At 38.7% G+C, this 21947-nt stretch overlaps 2 protein-coding genes across 9 annotated transcripts in view; one reads left to right on the top strand and one right to left on the bottom strand.

The window, feature by feature from the left end:
• Positions 1-147: 147 nt before the first annotated feature.
• On the top strand, positions 148-18781 carry LOC107310193 (kinesin-like protein KIF20A). 2 transcript variants are annotated; one of them, XM_015855620.2, is made up of 18 exons: positions 148-370; positions 859-933; positions 2531-2650; positions 3165-3303; positions 3399-3583; positions 6447-6543; positions 6948-7142; positions 7224-7335; positions 8989-9060; positions 9620-9766; positions 10416-10581; positions 11047-11217; positions 12155-12294; positions 14170-14335; positions 15107-15224; positions 15314-15372; positions 16593-16712; positions 17890-18781. In XM_015855620.2, the coding sequence occupies exons 1-18, from the start codon at positions 296-298 to the stop codon at positions 18160-18162; spliced, it is 2430 nt and encodes an 809-aa protein (XP_015711106.1). In that variant the 5' UTR covers positions 148-295; the 3' UTR covers positions 18163-18781. The 2 variants fall into 2 exon arrangements, with proteins under 2 accessions (XP_015711106.1, XP_015711105.1); XM_015855619.2 differs by having other exon boundaries at positions 6945-7142.
• Positions 18782-20007: 1226 nt separating this feature from the next.
• LYN (LYN proto-oncogene, Src family tyrosine kinase) overlaps positions 20008-21947 on the bottom strand; it is a 42399-nt gene continuing 40459 nt past the window's right edge. For all 7 annotated transcript variants that reach the window (XM_015855627.2, XM_015855628.2, XM_015855621.2 and 4 more), the window contains exon 13: positions 20008-21618. In XM_015855627.2, the coding sequence (XP_015711113.1) occupies positions 21416-21618 (203 nt within the window). In that variant the 3' untranslated portion in view covers positions 20008-21415. The remainder of the gene's footprint in view (positions 21619-21947) is intronic.

Here is a 21947-nt window from a genome sequence, read left to right as displayed (position 1 = left end):
CGGCGGCTCCATGCATCAAAGCCTTACGCTGTGTGACACCGCCCCCATCCGGACGGAGGCAGCAACGCAGGGCTGAGCCCGCCCAGCCTCCTGCCCGCCGGCCAATTAACGCCCGCTCTACCCCCGCCCAAAGCGCTTTTAGTGCGGGGTGGAGGCTGGTGTCTGCTGGGGTGGGGGAGTACGGAGCTACTATTCTGTTGTGCTCCTTGTTCTTTTCTGTGTGCTTTCATTTGCTCTGTGAGAAAACCCTGTGCTTTCTTTTTTTCTCTCCTTACGAGTGCCTTCTCGCAGAGCAATGGATAGCGAGGGGAAAAGCTGCGTCTCTGTGGAGCTGTCCGACGTGTCGGAGTCAGATTCCTTCTCGGACCCGGTGGGTAAATCTTGACCCCAAGAGTCAGCAATTGACTGGCCGAAAGGAGCAGGAGATGCGGATCCGTTTTGTAATGCATCTCCTGTGTGAAGGGACAGTGGAAGGGCTCACTGTGGAGCAGCGATTAGAAACTAAAGCTTGAATTCAATACTGAGGGAGACCAGAAGGTGGAAGCAGTGCAGTTTACACCTCCCATAGCTCTTGTAGTGGTAGACATCAGAGATGACTTAGGATATCATGATATTATGATGTTCACTGGAACAGGCTGCCCAGGGAGGTGGTGGAGTCTCCTCTGGAGATATTCAAGACCCGCCTGTACGCCTACCTGTGTGACGTGGTGTAGGGAGCCTGCTTTGGCAGGGGGGTTGGACTTGATGATCTCTAGAGGTCCCTTCCAACCCCTACAATTCTGTGATTCTGTGATCACCTGGGGGGTGCAATATGGAAAAAGCATCCATTATAACCACACATCTTTTCTTTGTTAATAGGCCTACCAGCCTTTGAGAGTTTTCTTGAGGGTGAGGCCCTTTTCTGTAGCAGAACTGGAAAGCCATGAAACTCAGGTTGGTTGTAGAGTTAAGAAATGTGTTTTTATTCCTTTCAGTAGGAAAAGTGGTTCTTTTTGGCTAGTATGCGTTGCTACAGTATTTTATTCATCAGTCTGAGCTGACTGTAACAATACACTGATTTATGAAATCAAGCCATTTTACAAGATGTCTCTCATTCTCCTTTGGAATGGGAAAATCCAAAATATTTGACTGTATATGAAACTACTTGTGTGCTCTTAGTGGTGAGGAAAGAAAAAAGTAAATGCTGAGAATGTTTTAAATGTTGTGGGGCTGACTGGGGGAAATGATGGGGCAGATCTGACTACTTTGGGGCTTCTACTCACAAGCTTCTATGAGGCTGGAGGCAGCTGATGGATGTGCTGCTGATGTAGGATTCCCCTGTACTTCATGAAGGGATTTTAGTATGTCTGGCCTGCATTCCTGATCCTGGCAATGTGAAGAGGATGCATAGGAGAGTATAGGTCAGAGCCTGGTGCAGTAACTGGTCTGAATTCAGTACCAAGCTTCTTAGTGTGGCTAAGCCAGCTGACAAATGGAGATGTTAATTGAGACTCCTGGGAAAAGCAGCATGACCTAGGGGGTGTGTGCTACATGTATGGCCTATTTGTATGCCTAACCTCTGAACACAGATTCCAGGTTTAGCTACAACTGATCATCCTTACTGCTGATTCTTGAAAACACTGGCAAGCTATATTGATGGTTGGGTGTAAAATCAATTTTCCTGTGATGCTGCATTTTATATTTATCTCGTTAAGTGAGTGCTGGCTAATTGTATCTTGCCTCTACTCAGCTGAATAAATGCAATCAAATCAGTTGTGATGCTAATTCACTTTGCTTCACTACTGATAACATCATCTATCAATCAAAGGATGTGATTCAAATTTAGTTTGTGTATGATATTTGTAGCATGTTTCAAACTAAAAATGATTGGAGAGGGGAAAATGGTGCATTTCTTTATATCTTTGTTTCCATAGTTTTACAATGTACTGCAGGCTTTAATCACAAAATACCAGGGTTTGGAAAATGTAAGTTGGGGGGGTGGAAGGGAAAAGGTGTGGTAGGGAGGAGAGGGAAGAGAGAAAGGGAAAGGAAAAGAGGCAAAGGAGAGGAGGAGGGAGGGAGATGGAGGAAAAGAAAGGAACAAGAGACTGAGAAAAGGGAAGCAAAAAGACTGTGGAGAGGAAAGAAGGAGAAAGGAAGAAAAAATGAAGAGTGGGAAAAGAAAGCAGAAAAGGAAAAGAGAAGAGAGAATATGAATGGATGAGGGGAGGTGGGAGAAAGGCAGGAAAGGTAGAAAGAAAAGGGAGGGGGGAGAGAGAAAGAGGAGGCAGGGAAGTAGAAAGAAGTTGCTAGAAGGAACCCAAGTTAAAATGTAAACCTCTTAGAAGACTCCAGACAACTGCCTTAATTTTATCTGTGTTCTGGCTTTCACGTGAAGTGAGTATCTCCATAGTTGTTATGTATCTCAAGAGAGACTATCTGTAAACTTTGCAAGTGTTCATAGATTTTTTTCTCTCTCTGGATGTTTGTTTTTTTTTTTTACTTGAACAACTTTGTGGGATGTTTTGGTTCATCTTTTCTTGTTTTTAAGGGTTGTGTAACTATTGAAGATCCCCAGTCAGTAATTCTTCATGCACCCAAAGAATCTCCTGCAATGAAAAACTGTGAAAGAGGAATCAGTCACTCTGTACATAAATTCACCTTTTCTCAGGTAAGCAGGTTTTCTCTTATTTTTAACTATATAGTTAGTTGTATTTCTTAATTGAAGCTTCTCTGTGTATACAGAGAGACTACAAATTATACATTTCAATTATGATTTGATTTTTCTTCTTTGAAAAGCAAACTGCTTACATTTAGACCATTGTAACTGCTGATTTTCCAGTCAATTGCAGTTGGTACAGAGTAGGAGGGGTTCATTGTTGTGCATTGCTAGCAGAGCTGTTGAAAGTATCCACTGAATGGTATGCTTAATGAGTAGTATTAGAGCAGTTAATTTCAGAAGTAAGAACACATTAAAAGATAACGAAGTGTAGGTTTGAGTAACTCTTAGAATTAAGCATGCATCCTGTAAGATCCAAACAGAAGATGCTGAATTCATTTCTAGGCAAGGCAGAAAACTAATTCGTTATCTCCTAGTTGCTACCATTCAGTGCTGTGATATCTGTGATATGTTGAACTTCTTTGTGTTTATTGTTAATGTTTTCCCCTCCATTCCTTTCTCCAAGGTCTTTGGGCCAGAAACTACTCAAAGCGAATTTTTTGAAGGCTCAACAAAAGAGATTGTGAGAGCATATGTTAATGGAGTAAATGGACTGGTATTTACTTATGGCGTTACAAATGCAGGCAAGACGTACACTATCCAAGGTATTACTTACATACCAAAAAGCAACTGTAATAACCAAGTCAGGACTCCGTGAGAAGCTTGTACAAATACCTACATTGTCTTTACTTATTTTAAGGAACTACAAAAGACTTTGGTATTTTACCTCGCTCGCTCGACATGATTTTTAACTACATAAGAGGCAGACAGTACCTGAAGATGAATTTTAAACCATATTTGAGTAACGATGTCAAGAAATTAGAAGAGGCACAAGTTAAACAAGAAGAATCCATAAAAGCCACTCTTCTGGCATCGCTGAAAGAGGTCAGTGACTTTATACTTCCTAATTACTGAATGGAGTTTAAAAAAAATCCATAATAGAATAGTCTTGTGTTTTACTGTTGGGTCTTTTAGATTTATCTTAATTTACTGTATGGATTCCTTGTCAGCTCTGGAGCAGTAAGGCAGCTGACTGTGCTCAGAACTGAGGGTAAACTTTAAGAGCTTTCCACAGAGGGCAGCACCACACAGTTCAACACAAAAACTGTTGCAAAGCCTGGATTTCTGTAGAGGAGTGGCTGTAGCTGTTGGAAAGTCTGTGAGGGGCCTGAGGCCACGCCAGGCTCATGTGGCCCTGATCAGCCTGGTCTGGTGGTTGGCAAACCTGCACATAGCAGGGGGGTTGAAACCAAATGATTATTGTGGTCCTTTTCAACCCAGACCATTCTATGATTCTACGATCTGACCTGCCAAAAACCTTCTTGTTGCAGAGCGGATCTTTTGGGTCATGTCTGCAGACTACAGAGCAATTCAAATTCCAATCCTAGTTCAGAAGTGATGATGGTAATTTCTTTGCAGGCACAGCAAAGAGGAGGAATCCTTTTTGGTGGGAGACTGTCTTAAGACAGATTAAAAGTTTGTAAGCCTGTGATTTATGTAGCTTCATGTAAAAAGTAATTTTCTGATAACAGCAAGCAAAATGAGATGCCACAAAATCATCTTCCTAGAAGGATTACAGCCTACTTTAGGGGATTTTACCTGTCTTGCTTTATAACTGTGTTCCTCAAGTTGATTGTAGAATGCTATGGGATGGAGAAGACCCCTTAAAGATATTCAGTCTGGCACAGGTTTCTACTATGGCAGCTATAGCGAGTGTATTCTATTATTTGCAGAGCAAGAAGCAGCTCTCAACTGAAAAATGGGCATCCTGGTATATTTGGTTGTTCTATACTCCTTATTCCAATCACCAGTTTTCACAGGATGACTGTTCTATTTTTTTTCTAATGCCCGATTGCTTCTGGTAAATCAGAAGTATAATTCCATGTATTTAATGCCAGAATTCAGTCATTTCAAGCTGGTTATGATTCAAAGCAAGTCTGAATGAATTTTGAGAAGTATAGAAGTAACAATTGCCTGGCTTTTCTTTTTTCAGTGGTCATTAATACCAACATCCTTGTAACTCCAGTTATCTCTGAAAGAATATCCTTCTGTGACTCACATTTGTATGTAAAATTCCACTTTAAAGTCTACAGTTTAGATTAAATTCTGCAAACTGAACTTGAGGCACATTAGTTAACTTTTGAGATAAGACGTCCGATGACAAACCTAAAAGATGCTAGAGATTACATATTCATTTCAAGCGTCTTAAAAGCTCACTCGTATTCTATGTGTGTATGTGCATATTTGGAGGAGGTGAGAGAAACTGACATTGTCAGGAGGATAGTGAGTAAATATTTTGAACATCTTTGTGGAATCTACAAGCCTGCAAGAAGGAACAAGCAGGAACTTGAGGTTTAGAACAGGAAGTCAAATACTGCGTTATGGAAGAGAACTTGATGCTTCACAGACATTCCTTTCTGTGAAATCACCTTGTGACTTTGCTAATAGTTGAGCTGCAGTAGATGATCTAGATGCTGATGCACTACAGGGAAAAACAAGCAAGACTCCACCATCAAGAAAGAAAGGTAAAAACGCATCTAGGAAATAATGCATGACGAGGACTTGTGTATGTGTTGTGATAGGTCAGTATTGATAGCTCAGCTGTGCTCCTGCTGAAGGCATGCTGCTTGTTAGCTTGTGAATAGCATAGCTGTTTGAATGCTCACTCAAGCTTGTAATCCGAGAGCAGATATGGTTTGGTGAGCTTGGTTTTGGTTTACATGGATTTCAATAGGCTTTTTTCCCAGGCTCAGTTTACGTGTCATGCAGAAAGAATCTGCTGGTGCTTTCATACTCTGTTGAAACTGCTCTGAATTACTGTAATACACTTGTATTTAATATTCTCCTGTTTATGTTCATTACACGGTATCGGTGCAAAAACACACTTAGCATTCTTCTCACTCTTTTTGCTTCCCCTCCCTTTACTTGTTTTTCTTTTCTGCTGGATTAAATATTGCTTTTTTTATTGGATTAGAAGCTGCTTTAATTTCACTCCCATTCCCACCTGTCCTCTTGCATGCTACTAAATGTTAGCTTCTGTCATAGGCAAGCAATATCAGCCCATGTTCCTGCTTGTTTTCAGGTAGACTTCATCTTCTTTCCAGTAGTCTTATGACCTGAAGAATAATATATAATACAGCGTGTAATTCACTTAAATTTGTTGAAATCTCATTACAAAAATTTATTCAGCATTAAATGCATGTATACTCCTGTATTCTGATTGCTAGAATATTGTATTGCTTTTTTGTATTTGTGCTTTTTTGTATTTGTACTCTTCTACTGTAAGGTGAACCTCTAGCAAGACTGGATTTTGGGAAGTCAATGTGTATGGTCCAATGAAAGCTTATACTGGTGTATAAGATATGGAGGAAGGAGGGTGAGGGGAGGGAGGGAGGAATGGGAGGTAGTACCCAAAGCTCTAGGAAATCTCTAAGTAGTAGGGGCTGCTACATTGTTTTTAAGTGACCTCAGCTGTGTTAGTGTGTCCTCTGCCCCTTGAAGAGACTTGCTTCTCCAGTCTGGTTGGTTGACCGAAATATTGGTCAGACTTAAACAGCAGCTTGTAAAGGCATTCTGGGTTGTCAGCCCAGTATTTTTAGAGACATTTCATTTACAGCTTGGGTAAAGTTAGCTTAACAGTTTGTTACTTCAATATTTAAACCCTAAATACTAGAATTACTGTTGTGTTTCACTTCTGTTAGTCTCATGGTCTGTTCGTTTGGATGTAACTGTCTCTTATTTCCTCAAGGAGACTGAAAGCATCTCAAATACTGTTGCAAATACGTGTCACGTGGAACCGACTTCTTCCAAATGTATTTCAAGAAATCTGCCTTCAGATTCACCAGGTAAAATAGAAAATTGATTCAGGAAAAAAATAGTTAAAAGCTCTGGAACTTAAGAATATAAGCGAGTAATTATAGGTAGATTTAAAAATCTTGATATGAGTTATATCTTTACCAAATTTAAATAGCTGAACTTGGGAGGAGGAATAACAGTATAGCTTTGCACCTTCTGTGGGAAGATAGCTTAAATCCTGTCCATGTTCTGGGTACAGGTGGCTGCTGTGAATGTCCTTAGAGTACAGTCAGTTATCCTGTACTGTATATTTTGTTGTAAAACACATAAATAAAAACCACCTTGTTTTAGAGATTTATATATGATACCTTGGCATTAGAGACCACTAAAATTATTAGAGGTTTATCAGTGTTGTTGTTTGACCACTAAACTAGTTTCCCTTTTTGGTTAGCAGAGAAGAATTTTGTTCCAACTGATACCTATTGGACCAATATACAGCAAAGAACGCAAGCATCTGTGTGGGTTTCTTTTTGTGAGATTTATAATGAATATGTGTATGACCTCTTAAGTGTGTTATCTACATTAAAAAATCAGAAGCGCAGAGTCTTAAGAATATGTGAAGATCAAAGAGGAAACTCTTATATTAAAGGTAACAATACTATTTTATCACCTTGGAAGTTGCGTAGGATGTCTTTGATCAGAAATATATGTAAAAGGTCTCTCTTTGCAGACTTGAAGTGGATTAACATTCAGAGCACTGAAGAAGGCTGCAAAATACTAAAAATAGGAAACAAGAACCGAAGCTTTGCTTGTACTAGAATGAATGAGCAGTCAAGCAGGAGGTTTGTTCCTCTCATTTATGAGCGTGCTCTGTCTCTTTTCTGTTAAGGAGATGAGGAGGGAGGTGAAAACTTCAGAGTGCCTATTACTAAATGAGTCAATCTTCAATATTATCTTAAGTCTTTTCTTGATTACTCTGGTTCTGTTGTGAGATTCTGAAAGACAGCTCGGACAAGTATGGAGAGGATCCAGAACTGCAACAGTAGTAGTGGTTCAGTTGCTATTCAGTGCCTTTAGAAAATCACATCACGTTTGTTTTGAGTGTCAACGTAACCATTCACTTTGGGAAGTGTTAACCACTCTGAGCGGGGATGGCTGTGTAAGGACTTCAAAGGGAAAAGATGGGTAACTCTTCTTACTGACAGTATAATTCCTGGAAACCTGGAGCCTGACAGTAGGGAATGTAAGAAGGAATGAGTCTTTCAGTGCCTTTCGGTGCTTCTAGATTATCTAGGTGCTGTCACGTTGCATTTTTGTGGCTGAGTTTACTTGATCTCTTAAGAATTAAGACATCAGCTGTTAGTCTCTGTGGGGCAGGGAGAATCTGGTTTAACTGAGTAGGAGGGAATACATGAAAAGAGTGGTTTACTTGCTGTTGAAACTGTCTTCCTTGTTTTTGAAGTCCTCTTAATAATTTGTTCTTTAACTGTGGAAGGGTATGCTGTATATTTAGTTACTATGGTCATAGTGTTACTGAGACTGCTTCTTCTCTAAAAAGCCAATTATGCTGCTTTGTATTAAAGACTGCTTCCTTCAAATTTCAAGTGGTACTTCCAATATGACTTTCACTCAAGATAAAAGTAGTGTAGAAATGTGTGCTTGTCTGGCAGAGTTTTGTGCTTAGAATATTATTATTATTATTGCTCCAAGGAGCACCCCAACTTCCACTTGGCTTGTTCTTAAATTGATCTGTATGTTCTTCTGGTTTGAGATGCTTTTTAAGAAACTTCTCTTGAGCTGTGGGTTGGTGATGAGGCGTAAAGCACAGCTTTAAATCTGTCCTGAAGAAGCTTGTCTTCTACAGTATGTGTTTTCTGATTTACTGGATAATCTGGGAGGCTTATAAGGTTCTGAAACTTTCTCTTTGGTTTCACATAACAGGTCTATTATTTTGTCTCTGTAGCTTGATTTCTAAAACAGAATAACAACAGCTTTTCAATTATTAGAAATCCAGCCTTTCTGGAAAACAGGGAATAGTTTTGAAACTCCATGAGTAACTATGGATGTTAAGAACTAGGCAGAATTACGGGACTGTTGAACCTTCACTTACTTTTCAACCTATTCATTTCTAAGAAGTTAATGCTTCAAATTTAATGAGTTCACATACTGTCTGCATTTTGTATACTAAATGGCTATGTGAGTATTCTTTTTCTGATCGGTAAACTTCAGGGAATTAGCTGGTTCTTTTTCCAGGACAGCTTATAGGTTTGTTGTGATGTTTTTCCCCTCTCCTTTTATTGAAAGAAATGAAAAATCATAAAATACAACTTGTATTGCTGCTTTTTGCTGCTGGATGAATGCATTGCAAGGGTAAATAATATAAATTAGAGGGGTTGTTTTTGGCACAGAATTTTCTTTAGCATACAAACATTACTTCAGTGTCTGCCTTATTCTTGTAACTCTAGTTTATTAAAATGTCTTCTTTTACATTCCAGTCACAGTATATTTTCAATCCGGCTGCTGATTCTAACTGATGAGCACCAACCACATGTTCTTAGAGTTTCAGAGTAAGTAAGTGCTTCAGCTGACTACCAGAACACAAGTGTTTTTTGAAAAGCTGATAAGGTGTAAGCATACAAAACTGCAGAATATCCTTGGTTTTTATTTTTTTCATTTAAAAAGTGAAAAAATCATCTGAGAGCTGAGACAGAAATCCAGACTGCCTTGGTTTCATAAAACTGGCTTGAAACCTGATAGGTACAAGAGTAGAAATATTTCTCTGCATCCTATTCTAAAGTTTAGCCGAAGGAACCTTTATTGGAAGAATGCCTATGCAGTTTTAAATGAAGCCTACAAGCAGACATCTTTGGATGTGCTGAATGGAGCAGCAGTCTTATTCAAGAATCTTTATATTCATTGGTAAGATAATTTAGTGCTGTTGTGTTTAATAGTTTGCATAGTGCCTTCCAGATGAGATATGTAAACACAACTCACTCTGTAATCTAGGTAGGATGAAATGTGTTACACTTTTTCCTTCAGGTATCTGAGGTGTAAAAGAGACAATTCTATTTTTATACTGTTTAGAAACATGCTTACTTACATGTTCTAAATAATTCTTCCCTTCAGGTTGACTTTCTGTGACCTGGCTGGGTCAGAGAGGTGTAATAAGACACAAGCCTTTGGAGACAGACTAAAAGAAGCAGGAAACATTAATAATTCTCTTCATATCCTTGGAAAATGCATTGCAGCACTGAAACAGAATCAAAATGCAAAGTAGGTAACAAGCTGTAAGCAACGTGCTGTGTGTTAGGTTGAAAACCTCAGTATCTCTTTATGCTTCTATGAAGGATTCATGTGATAAGAAGAAAATGTGAATTTTCAAAGTCTTGAAAGCCTGCTTTATTCCAGAGATCACTGGAGTACCTGAAATTACCTCTTTCATTAAACTGCATGGAGGAAGAAGTAAAAAAAGAAAGGCAATTAAGTGAAGGAAAAAAGCCAATTAACAGCAAAACTACAGTGCTTTTTCCTTAGCATTTGCATATAAGCCATACACTTAGTGTACAGATCTTCTGTTTTGTTCTCAACCCTTCAACCTCCAAGTTATACAGATGGACTCATTAGATGATTGACAGATCTCTTGTAAAAAGAGACCGAAACAAGAAAAAAGCTGTTTTCTAACACTAAGTAACAGTGATGCTGACACTTCACATTTCTTACTTTTAAATAATCTAACTTGCTGGAGAGCTTATTATATCTAGGAAAGACCTTGTTCTTTGAGGTGAACTAGTTTAGCTTCAAATCCAAGCATCGTACCTTTGCTACTTCCTTAAAGAGAAACAGAACTAAACCAAGCTACAGTATGGTACAGGCCTTTTCACGTATTCTATTTCACAACTTCACTGTTCTTTTTTTCCCTGAGGATGAAGCCAAGCTATGTTCCATTCAGAGAGAGCAAATTGACTCGCCTGTTTCAGCCATTCTTTTGTGGAAAAGGCAAAGTTTGTATGATTGTAAATATCAATCAACATGCTAATACATATGATGAAACACTGCATGTAATGAAATTTTCAGCTATAGCCAAGCAGGTAAGAGCACACCTAATTTCCCTGCTCTACAATTATAGAATATTCTGAGTTGGAAGGAATCCACAAGGATCATTGAGTCCAACTCTCAGTTCCACACAGGAACACCCAAAAAATCAAACTCTGTGTGAGAGCATTGCCCAGACACTCCTGGAACTGTGGCAGCTTGGTGCCACACTATCCTGGGTGCCCTTTTCCAGTGCCTGAATGACTTCTGGTAAAGAAGCTTTTCTAACACTGAGTGTTTTCTAGTAGATCTTTCCATGTCCATTTGCAGCATTACTGAAATTTTAACTTTAGTATTGATGTTTTTGTCTGCTTAAAGCCATGAGCAATTCTGTTAATGTTCTTGTAATCATTAAATATTGTAAACACAGCAGTGTATTTCTGCTGCTTCTTCCTGCTATTCTGACATCTGCGGTATTGATGACATTGATAAGTCAATGTGTCCAACTCTGTTTTTTTCAGATTATCCAGACTGTCCTACCAAAAAGTTTAGGTGACTTACCACCAAAGTTAGTTGGAGGTGATGGCAAACCTATTGTACGCTTTGATGTGAACACATCTGTGGATGACTTTCCTGACAGTAATGAAACCTCTGCAGAAGAGGAAGTGGACATCACCATTCTGAGTCATGAGGTAGATAAGCATGTTCTAAAAATTGTACCCAAGGCCATTGGTATTAGCTCTCATATTAGAAATGCGGCCCTGGAACGTGTTCAGAGGAGGGCTACGAAGGTAGTGAGGGGTCTGGAGCACAGGCCTTACAAGGAGCAGCTGAAGGTGTTGGGATTGTTCAGCCTGTAGAAGAGGAGGCTCAGGGGAGACCTTATAACTCTCTATAACTTCCTGAAGGTAGGTTGTAGTGAGCTGGGGGTTGGCCTCTTCTCTCGAGTAATCAGTGATAGAACTAGAGGGAATGGTTTTAAGCTGCGCCGGGGAGATTCAGGCTGGACATTAGGAACTATTACTTCTTGGAAAGGGTAGTCAGGCATTGGAATGCACTGCCCAGGGAGGTGGTGGAGTCACTGACCATGGGAGTGTTCAAGAAACACTTGGATGTGGTGCTGAGGAATATGATTTAGCCTGGAAGTATTGGTAATGGTTGGACTAGATGATCTTCTAGGTCTTTTCCAACCTTGATAATTCTGTGATTCTGTGAAATGTGCTCTAAGAGGTGTACTGGAAGCTGTGTCAAATGAAAACTGTAGATTTTTGTGTTTAAAACACAGAGTTATTTACCTGCTCATGTTCTTCTGAGAACAGCATCAACAAGATGAGATGTGGCATTTTAGAAACAAAGCTATGCATTTTAATGACAGTAGACTACCAGCTGATATTTGAATGCCAAAATATGCCAACAATAATTTTATTTTGACAGCATAAACAGATAAGATGGATGGAGGTTGGCTTTGCAGTAGAAGAAATTCAAATTTGATAATGTTTAGTCCTTGATACAGTCTACCTGAGAAGAGGCATGTAGAAAGGCCCTCTGTAAATATCCTATCTGTATTAATATATGCATATGGAAATGCATATCTGTCTTATTTTCTCAACTAAATTATGTTAAATTTAGGATCTCTTGAAAACTGCGGAGAACCTGAAAGAGAAGCTAGTTGCAGAAAGGCAAAGTAAACTCCTTCTGGAGGTGAACATACGTAGAGAGATGGCAGAAGCAATGTTCCGACAGCTGCTGGAAACAGAGGAAGCCTGGAGGCAAGTCATATTATAGTCCTATTCAAGACAAACAATTCCCCATTTATAAATACAGACACTTGTATACATATGAGTGTGTGTGTGTGTATATGTAAGATACGCATGCTCATGCTATTTTGAGAAACTAGGGCTGGCTGCTTTCAAAACTTCAGTTGAAAAGGAAAGAAGGAATGTTAAACTGTTTTACAGAACAACCTCTTCCTATGTACAATGAAAAGGTAATGTTGCTTTCTGTTGAATTTCATTTAATTTGTAATTATGAAAGGTTGTCCTGTTATCCATACTTAGCAGGTGCAGAAGACTGTTATTTGAACTCAAGGCATGTGATCCCTCTCAAACAGGCACTTGGTCATTGTATACTAACATATATGAATGTGCTTCAGGTGGTTTGAATTGCATCTCCTTGTACTTTCCTTCTGGTTTCTTGCTCCTGGATGATTTATGAAGTTTTCTTACTTTAGCATCTTAGTAATGGAGGCAGCCACAGTAATTTGTCACTAACTTGGGGATTTTTTTTCAAGTGTATCCAGATTGCTCAAGCTGAATTCACTTCCTCTTAGCTCTTCTTGAAATCAGCTTCCTGCTGTTTGAGTAACTAACAGACACTTACTCAAAGTTAAGTTGCCAAACTGCATGCTCTATGGTTTAACACCTGCACTGTCTTCAAAATTACTGGGGTCTTTTGGCTAAACACACAAAACTATTAGTGATGCTTTTTATCTGTTAATCTGATGTTCCATCTCTGCTGGGCTGGCTTTTTAAACTGTGGCAAGACTAATGTGTGCCTTCTGTAACTTGAAATAGTATAGCCCAGTGAATTTGTCATTTATCTTTAATGAAAGAACAAACCGTGACATATAACTATCCCTCCTGCCCAGCTTCCCTGGAAAAATGCTTCAAATATCAGCCCTAATTGGGTGTAATGATATCTACCATTACATGCTGCTGGGTTTTTTAATTATAATTTGTTTCCCAGATCTTCCAAGACATGACCCAAAGCATCTAGTTTAAAATATTACGCAGACATCTGACTTTCTAGCAGTCATGGAAGCAGCAGGGACTTCCAGGAGTAACGTAGCTATGAGCATTTGTGCATCTCTCATATATCAACAGACTTGAACTGTTTGATTTCAGATTGAGGGTTTTTTTTAACCTTTTAAGGGATAGAATCACTTGAGCATTTTGTGATTGTAACTAATTGTAGTTTAGAAGAGGGGGGGAAAGGGGCATGGAGAAAGGGAGCTGTTGTCTATGTATATAAGGTGCTTGTGGCTTTTGTGTGGGCCAAGTTAGTTGACAAAGGTGTCTTGTGACGATGAAACATCTTAATTCCTGTGTAGTCACAATTTCCACCTGAGTGCTTGCTTCCCACTGAAATGGGATATTAATACTTAATATGAGGTTACCAGTTTTTCAGCTGTGAAATTTAAAGTTCAGTGTTATTGGAGATTCATGCACCTGATTTTAGTGCTTAGGTACAACAGTGTGGCAAACCATTTAAGAATCACGGATGCTTTTACTTTTAATCTGCTGCTACTATGACTTTCAGCTTCCAACAAGAGTGATGTAGTTTGTGTTGAGATCTGTGGCTGTGTTTAACAGGCATACTTCTGTTGACGCATTGAAAAGATCAGAGTAACCACATCAGGTCTGAGTTCTGGCATGCTTTTTTGTATACTCAAGCATTATGCTTTGATGCAAATCTGTAGTAACTTTGAGAATTAAAATGACAAAAGGCCAATAATAATAATACTTAGCCTCTTGTGTTCACTATTGATGTTTAGATGAATAACTGGTACTGCAATTTGGTCATGTGTAGTCAAGTCGTAGTAGCTGGGATGCTAGTATATTAAATGACTGATGTTTCCTTCTCAGCAACCGCTTGGAAGATATGAAAGACAGTTATGAAGAAAAACTGGAGAGCAAGTTTGAAATGTACAAAGAAGCCATCAAGAAGCATGCGTACATGTGTGCAATGGAACAAATTGAAGATCATTATGTTCCTATAGAAGAATTTATAGCTGAACAAGAGAAAGTTGAGGTATGACTTGACTACTGCTAAAAGCTGTGTGCTAATAAGCTAACTTCCTCACTATAGCTTTCCAGAATTGTTCAAGAGTTGTACATTAACACAGAATATTCAAGGTAGCTCTAGTAATTCAGCCTTGCTAATTCTTACCATAAGGACAGAGATTTTGTCTAATGCTACCTATAGTGTATGTCTAAAATTCCCAGTCTTTGAGGGCAAAGTTTAATTAAATCCAAGTCATATTTATCTCTGTAATGGAATGATTACAATACCTTGAGGGCTAGTGTGCACAATAGTCTGGCTATGTGAATATTCTTGGAATTGGAGGGTATAGAGTAAAAAACTGGCCTGAGAGGGCTGGTGGGCAATTTAGTATAGGGTAGCTATTTTATTTATAATGGTCTCTGGTCCAAAGTTCTAAAGGGAGTTTACGTGATAAGAAACAGTGGTGAGAAACAAATTTGGTGCAGGAGAGCACTTAACCTGAATATACTCACACTTAGGACTATCCAGTAGCTGGTGTCAGTAAGTTGCTATTCCTTTGCACAGCATGAAGAGTGAGCAGATCCACAGAACTAAGCGAGTATCCTGTGTAAATAATTTCCTCCTAGAAGTTCTTGTGATCAGAGCTATGTTCCTTAATGGTGATTTCTCAGACACAGTCATCACAACTTCCAACCAAAATGATCTATAAACTGCATATACGTATGTAGTATCATTAGAGGACTGGGTGCAGTGCTTAGGGTTGAGTGGAGATTAAGACCAATCTTGCCTTTTTTTCAGGAAAGAGAGAGAAAAATATTGCAATTGGAAAGGCAACTTCACGAGCAGTCGGGAAGGCTGTTGACTAAGGGAAGTCTACATTCAGATGTACTGACTACTGAAAATGGCATGGAAGCAGGTGGGAATCTAACCTGGCTATTTGTAATTCAAATTATTTTTTTCTTTTCTGCATGAAAATCAAACTACTTTTGCCTGTAAATCTTACAGACAAGGTGATGAAGAGAGACAATGAAGGACTGCAGAAACAGTGCATGGAGAAAGATGAGGTAGCTCTTGCTTACTATTTAGCAGATCTGGGAGTAGCAGTCCTAAACTCTGGTGTGTTTTCAATACTTAAAGAACTGTGCCATAATGGGGGAAAAGGGGGGAAAAGAATGAAAATTCCTGTAAGTGGGTGTTGAGTTTACAGAAGAACCCTTATTTGATTGTGGATGATTCATGCCAGAGACTGTCTGTGTTCAGACTATAGTTTGTTAAAGGTATCTACTACTATGCTAAGTCACGTGGCAATCATAATACAAGGTGGGAGGAGGGGAAGTTGGGGACTTATGCTGAAATGCATTGTTCTTGTTTTGGAAATGCTGCCTTCTCACACACAGGGGAACACTTGAAGAATCTGGTGGCAGTTTAGATCTAGAGCCAAAATACTGCCCTAAACAGGTATAGAATTCCACCAGCCACTTAAGTTTAGGTCATGAGCGAGGTCAAATTCTTAAACGGTTTGCCACACTGTTGTACCTAAGCACATCAAATTTTGATGCCAGAATGCAAATCTGGCTTCAATGCTTGATAAGAGCACTCAATATTGATTCTTACTGGTTGCCTTGCCTGGAAATAACTGGAATGAGCACAGTTCAAAGCAGCTACTTTGATTAGTGCCCTTCCACTGCTTTGCCTCACAGTATCTGTATGTGCGTGAATGATTGACTACTTTTCTTCCCTCCCACTCACCTTGGTCTGTGAAAACAGATTTTATTTAGCAATCTAGAAGTTTTTCCTACAACCGTGTTGATGTAAATCCTTATAATGTTTCTGGTTTGGAAGGTTTTTTTCCCCCCTCTAAAGAGTTCTCTCTCTTAATCTGTCAATATTAAAATCCATCTTCCCATCAGAAAGTGAGGTCTTCTGTTATAACTGTACTCCAGAATATGAGATGAGAGATAATTCTTCTAACTACCCTTACAGAAAAGGAGCGGATTGTTCTAGAAGTCTGTAGTGCTGTTTTGGTTGCCAGGTCTGTGCAATCCATTAGCTTTAGCACAATGGCTCTCGAATACTCTGGTTATGTGTCTTGCTAGAAATAATGTGTTTGGAAATTAGGATTTGGAAGAAGCAGTTTTCATCTTGGTTGCTTTGATCTTAGTTTGCAATATTTGGTATTAATCAGAAAGGCTTTCAGTGTATGTACCAGTTCTAGTCATGGACTAAGCTTGTTGTATGGAATATGGTGTCTTGAAATTTGAATGTGTATGGGTTCTATTTTCAGCTTATAAAATCTTTGAAGCTTAAGATACAGAAATTAAATGAAACACTGCTGGAAGCTAATGAAGGCTACAGAAAAATGGCAGACGAGAACAGCAGGCTGAAGCATACAATCATGCTTAAGGTTTGTCAGTCTTTTCCAAACAACCTTAATATGGCTTGTTTCTGTAGTTAGATCGGGCAGTTCTATGTTTGCACATGTAAAAACACTGTTCAGTCTTAGTAATTGTTTTTGAGCTTACAACCCTCAGGTTGCACACCTTGGCTTTGTGTCTTGTATTATAAGACTCCTTTCCTCTCCTTTGTTATAAGAATCCTTTATTATTAAGTAATGGACTCAGTCAATAGGGAAACACACTGTACTGACAATTCTTGCTGACCTAAAGATGCTCTAACCTGTTGTCAAGCGCACAACATACAACTCAGAACTCTTGCAGAATCCTCTCTAATAGTGAAGTGTTTTGCTGAAGGCAGGCAAATAGTTGGTACGCTAGTATTAATTCAACAAAACCTTTGGGTTTTGTCTTGAAACCTGTGTTACCCCTCCTGAAGAGGTGGCTGAGCTGGCTGAGCTTTAGACAGGTAAACTTCAAAAGCTTCATGAAGGTGACAGCACCTGACCTCTGGCAACTAATGGCTGCCAAAGTAAAAAATGAAAAATTGACCTCTTGATGTTTTGCATCTATGCCTCATTTAGAAACTGCGAATGAAACCATGTATAAGGTTTCTGTGTTTTTTTTCCTCTGTGAATAGTAAACTACATTCTGTATTAAGTCCCAAGTCTGAGATTGAAGATTAGTTATATTCAGCTTCCTACATCTTCAATCCTGTTTAAAAAAAAAATAAATGGTGTTGTCTTGTTAGCCATAAGGTCTAGAGAGTGTCTCTAAGTCTCTGTTCTACTCACTCGAAGAAAGTTATTCCATTCTAGTTAGCAGACTTGGTAACTATGGTATGAATTTGGATTTGACTAGTTTTGTTTCAGTAGTAAGCTTGCAGCTGAACACTGGAAAGACTTCTTTATTTGGTTCCTAGAACAAATGAAATTGTTTGTGTGATGTGGCTGAGCGTTTTAGTGTCACTTTCTTCAGTGGGACCCTAAGTAGATCTGTTGGCCTGATAGTTTGCCATTCTCTTAATTATGTAAAAGTAATCTAGAAGAAATGGCTGCTGAATAGCCATTTGATATAGTAATCATAGGGTTGTTTGCTGAAAACAATAAAATTGTCTGAAATAGGAAGTCACTTGTATGAAAAGGACTTCAAAGTGTTCATGCAGCTAATGCAGCCTTATGCTCACAGGATCAAGAAATGAATAGTCTCCAGAACTGGGCTAAACGTGTCCTTGAGCTTGAAGAAACAGTGTCTTCCCTGCAAAAAGAACTTGATGAACACAAAAAGCATTTCTCTGTTGAGGACTCAAAACAGCAGAAACCCAGGAGAGGTTTGTTGGCTAACCTGAAATCCACAGTAGCAGGTACTGCTAGCACACCTCTTGGCAGAGGCTGGGGGAAGCATGAAGAGGCTTCAACCTCAAGAAAACACGTACTGTTTGCTCATAAAACAAAGGAATAATAGTTAATTAACAAAATCAGCAATTACTGGACTGCTTTATCAATCTCATACTGTTGGTAGGTGCTTTTTCTACTCTTAGATGCCCTCTTTGTTATTATGTTAAATCTTTTATTAAGCATTTGTCAGTTATGTCATATTAGGTATAGAGCTATGTAAGTATGGGCCCAAACTTCTGCTTTTATGGTTGATATGGGGATATTATTTAAGGTGGATCAATATTAAAAATCAGTGGATTTTATACATCTTGAATTCTTAAGTAACTGCTATCAGGGTCTCTTGTACTTATATGCAGTTCACAGAGTGGAATATTCTTCATCTGTTGCTTGATACCTTTAGAAATCAAGTATTTTATTTTGTTATTGGCTTCTAGAAATGTCCTGTAACAAGCAGCTAGAATAGCTTGCTTCTTCAAAACATTGTAACTTTGACCTGAGAACTACCCTCTTGGAACTAAGCTGACCAAATAAGACCTCATATAAGATCTCATTTTGTTTCTTATTTATCTTTGTGCTGGTTAACTTGCTTTGTAGAGGAATTTGTTTTAATATCTTTTAAATTTCCATTAAGCATAAATGTTAAACTTAGGAAAATTTATTATAAATAAAACTTTCAATTATGATATTAAGCTTTGTTCATTTTATAAAGGGTGCATTCAGTAAAGCCACAGATTAGGGAAGATCATAAACTGAGGCTGAACTGTCACAGTGATTGACATGATGGCCTTGTTTAAAGAATCATTGCTCTGGTTGTAATTTACCTGTATCTACCAACTCAATGTAACAGCAAGACTGGAGCATAGTAAATCTGAAAATAGTTTTCTTACATCTATTTCAGTCTGTGAGAGTGAAATTTTTTGTTTACTTTCCCAGTAGTTTAAAATAAAACAAACCCTGTGCCTGTAAGAGTTGAAGAATTGCTCTGAAACAAAGCAGAGCTTTTAAGTAAATTGGAATGCTCAGTTTGTGCTGTTTCTCATGATGGAAGGGAACCCAGATTAGAGTGAGAACCTTCCCTTCATGCTGGAGTCACTAGGTGGTGCAGCTTTCCTGCATGATGCTGCAACAGCCCTTTGCTGATGTGAAAGCTCCTCCAAGTGACTTGAGCCGGTGCTGGTATTGTGTGTTGAATGTGGGTTATGTGGCTCCAGTAGTTCTAAAATATGCTTCTTCCACACAAACTATTCCAACTACTGAACAACATTTTGGTGTTGCACTACGATACATTGAGTGCTAATCCCTTGAATGAAAAGGTTAAGTACAAATTGCTCTAGGATCGGCAGTAGTCAAACAGTAAGCTAAAGCTATAATATTACAAATGATTTCATGTTGTGTTTTGACACAGTTGTCACTGGTCTGAGATTTTATGTGAGCAGATTTACATAAGGCTTGCAATAATCTTTTCTTCTCTGAGCAAAGGCTGTTTCTGTGTGTGCTCTGACGCACAGAAACACAAGAAAAACAAGGTTGTTGTGTCTATCTTTTTCTCTCTTAAATTAAAACAAGAATTAAGAACTTCACTATAGGTTTTATCTGTAATCATTTTCACAGTGTTGCAAAATGACTGTTAAATTAAAGGATGTTACATTAAAGGATGTGGAGGAGGTGTTTTAAAGGATAGCTGAAGACTAAATCTCTTCCTCCCCTCCAAAAAGAAACACAGAGATGCAGAAATGACTGGCTGTTTCAATGGCTTCAGGCAGAACTGATGTAAGGCAAGCAGAATCCATTAATGTTTACCATTGTAAAATAAACTCATTAATGATAATGAACAGATGCTCCATGTGAAGCTACTGCCACAGTTGGGTTATCAGGCTTTTCTTATTGTCCCAAATTACAGCTGTGCAACTTGTTTCAGACTAAGTGTTTATTAAAATTAAAAATCACCATATAATAGAAACAATATTTACATATTTAACTGATAGTCTGCTTAAACAGCACAGTTTGACTGAAGGAAGCCAATGGAGGAAAAAGCAGTGATTGTTGATGCTGTTGAGCTTTAGCTGCAGGCACACCAAAGCTTAATGAAAAGAGTCTGAAGCTGCTGCAAAGTACTGTTTGCCTGAATAACTGGGTAAGGTGAGAGGTGGCAAAGATGTCCTTGGTTTTTGGTGATGAGAGCCAGTGTCACCAAAAGAAATACAAATTTATACCGTAGGTGCGTTGTAATAGCACTAGCTCATCTTTTTGGTCATTTTGATAACAACAATTTAATATAAAGAGCATAGCAAACTGCATTTCCTTTCTAAGAACTACAGGTTTATATATGAGCAAACTTATAGTGTCTCTGCCATTTAACTTGCTTAATATCCCATTTCATCTTTCCACAAATTGGTTTGGGCTGTGCTTGAGCTAGTCATAGTTTTAAAACAGCTTTAGGGTTAGTTGATTGAAGCAGCAAAAATTAAGAAATATTCTTGAATAATCACAGATGATTAAAAATTAATCTTAAAATATTTTCATGGGTAACAGTGACTGCAATGAATGTATGAACTTCCTTCACCATCCTGTGCTTTCCCATTGACTTCAGGTGATGACTTGGGCCTTGTGGGAAACTGGAGGTCAAATACAGAGCTGGGCATGCTGCTGAGCCTGCCTTTGTGGGTCCTCTTCTGCATCTGAGATGGCTGTTGCATTGCTTTGCAAAGGATTTTAAAGTTCATGAATAACAGCAGTAAAACAATCATTTTCAGTATAAAGAATTAATTACATCCATAGCCCTTCCTTTAAAGAAATCATTGTGCCCTTTACAAAGTCTGACGAGATGATGGTATTGCAGCTAATAGTGTGAAACAACAAGGATACAGAAACGATTTTAATAATATGCTGCATTTGTCATGACTTTGTCATGAAGAACAACTTAAACGCATAAGACATGGGGTTGTTCCTTTTTCCTTTGAAAAAGCTGTTTGTGTGTGCCTTTCATAAAGGGATCCTGGTAATATATTCCATGACCTTGGACTTAAGAAGCCTTTGAAAAACTGCACAGGTGAATGATTGCTTTCCTTCTGTTTCTCCAAAAGGTCTGCACAGTTTGGGATGTTTCTGCAGTTGCAAAACACGAAGCATTTAAAGAGAACTTCTTTAACCACAAAAAAGCATGATTACTTGGCTGTAGAATTACTCTTTCCTTCAGCACTCCAGCTTCCACACTTGGTTAAGATGTCCAAACTCAAAGTAATTGGTTACAGCAGTCTGTCCAAGTAATAGTCTGTGCCAATGATCCATGTCAATAGGAAAAAAAGTGCTCTTTTTTGCTATGGCTGCTGTTGGTATTGCCCTTCTGTTGCTGTGTAGAAATCATCCAGTACACTCTGTAGGTAATCAAATGTTGGCCTTTCTTCCGCTTTGTCTTTCCAGCATGTTTTCATGATATCATAAAGCTCAGCTGGACAGGTTTCCATACGAGGCATTCGGTACCCACGCTGAAGAGCAACCATCACATCTGAATTGCTCATACCTATAAGAATTAAAAAACAAAGCTTTGAACTGCTCTCTTAGGTTCTTTAGGAGCTATTTCACTTCTCTTTTATTCACAACACTCTAAAGAAACATCTTAACCCATTTAACCCAATGAGCTAAGACTGCTCTATTCAACCAGGTAGGTACCTTTTAATAAGAAGTAGTACTGTATTTAGAGCTGTGTCTGACATGACTGCTGCTTTTTTCCTAGCACCAACTCCATTTTGTTCCTCTGTTCCATGCTGCCACTGTTTTCACTGCTTTCAGAGGTGGTGAGATCCTCAGCCAGATGCCCTGGCCACGTATGTAATTATTCCCTTTGTGTCC

Source organism: Coturnix japonica, chromosome 2, assembly GCF_001577835.2.
Source record: "Coturnix japonica isolate 7356 chromosome 2, Coturnix japonica 2.1, whole genome shotgun sequence".
Lineage (NCBI taxonomy): Eukaryota > Metazoa > Chordata > Aves > Galliformes > Phasianidae > Coturnix > Coturnix japonica.
This window is presented reverse-complemented; position numbering and strand designations above follow the sequence as displayed.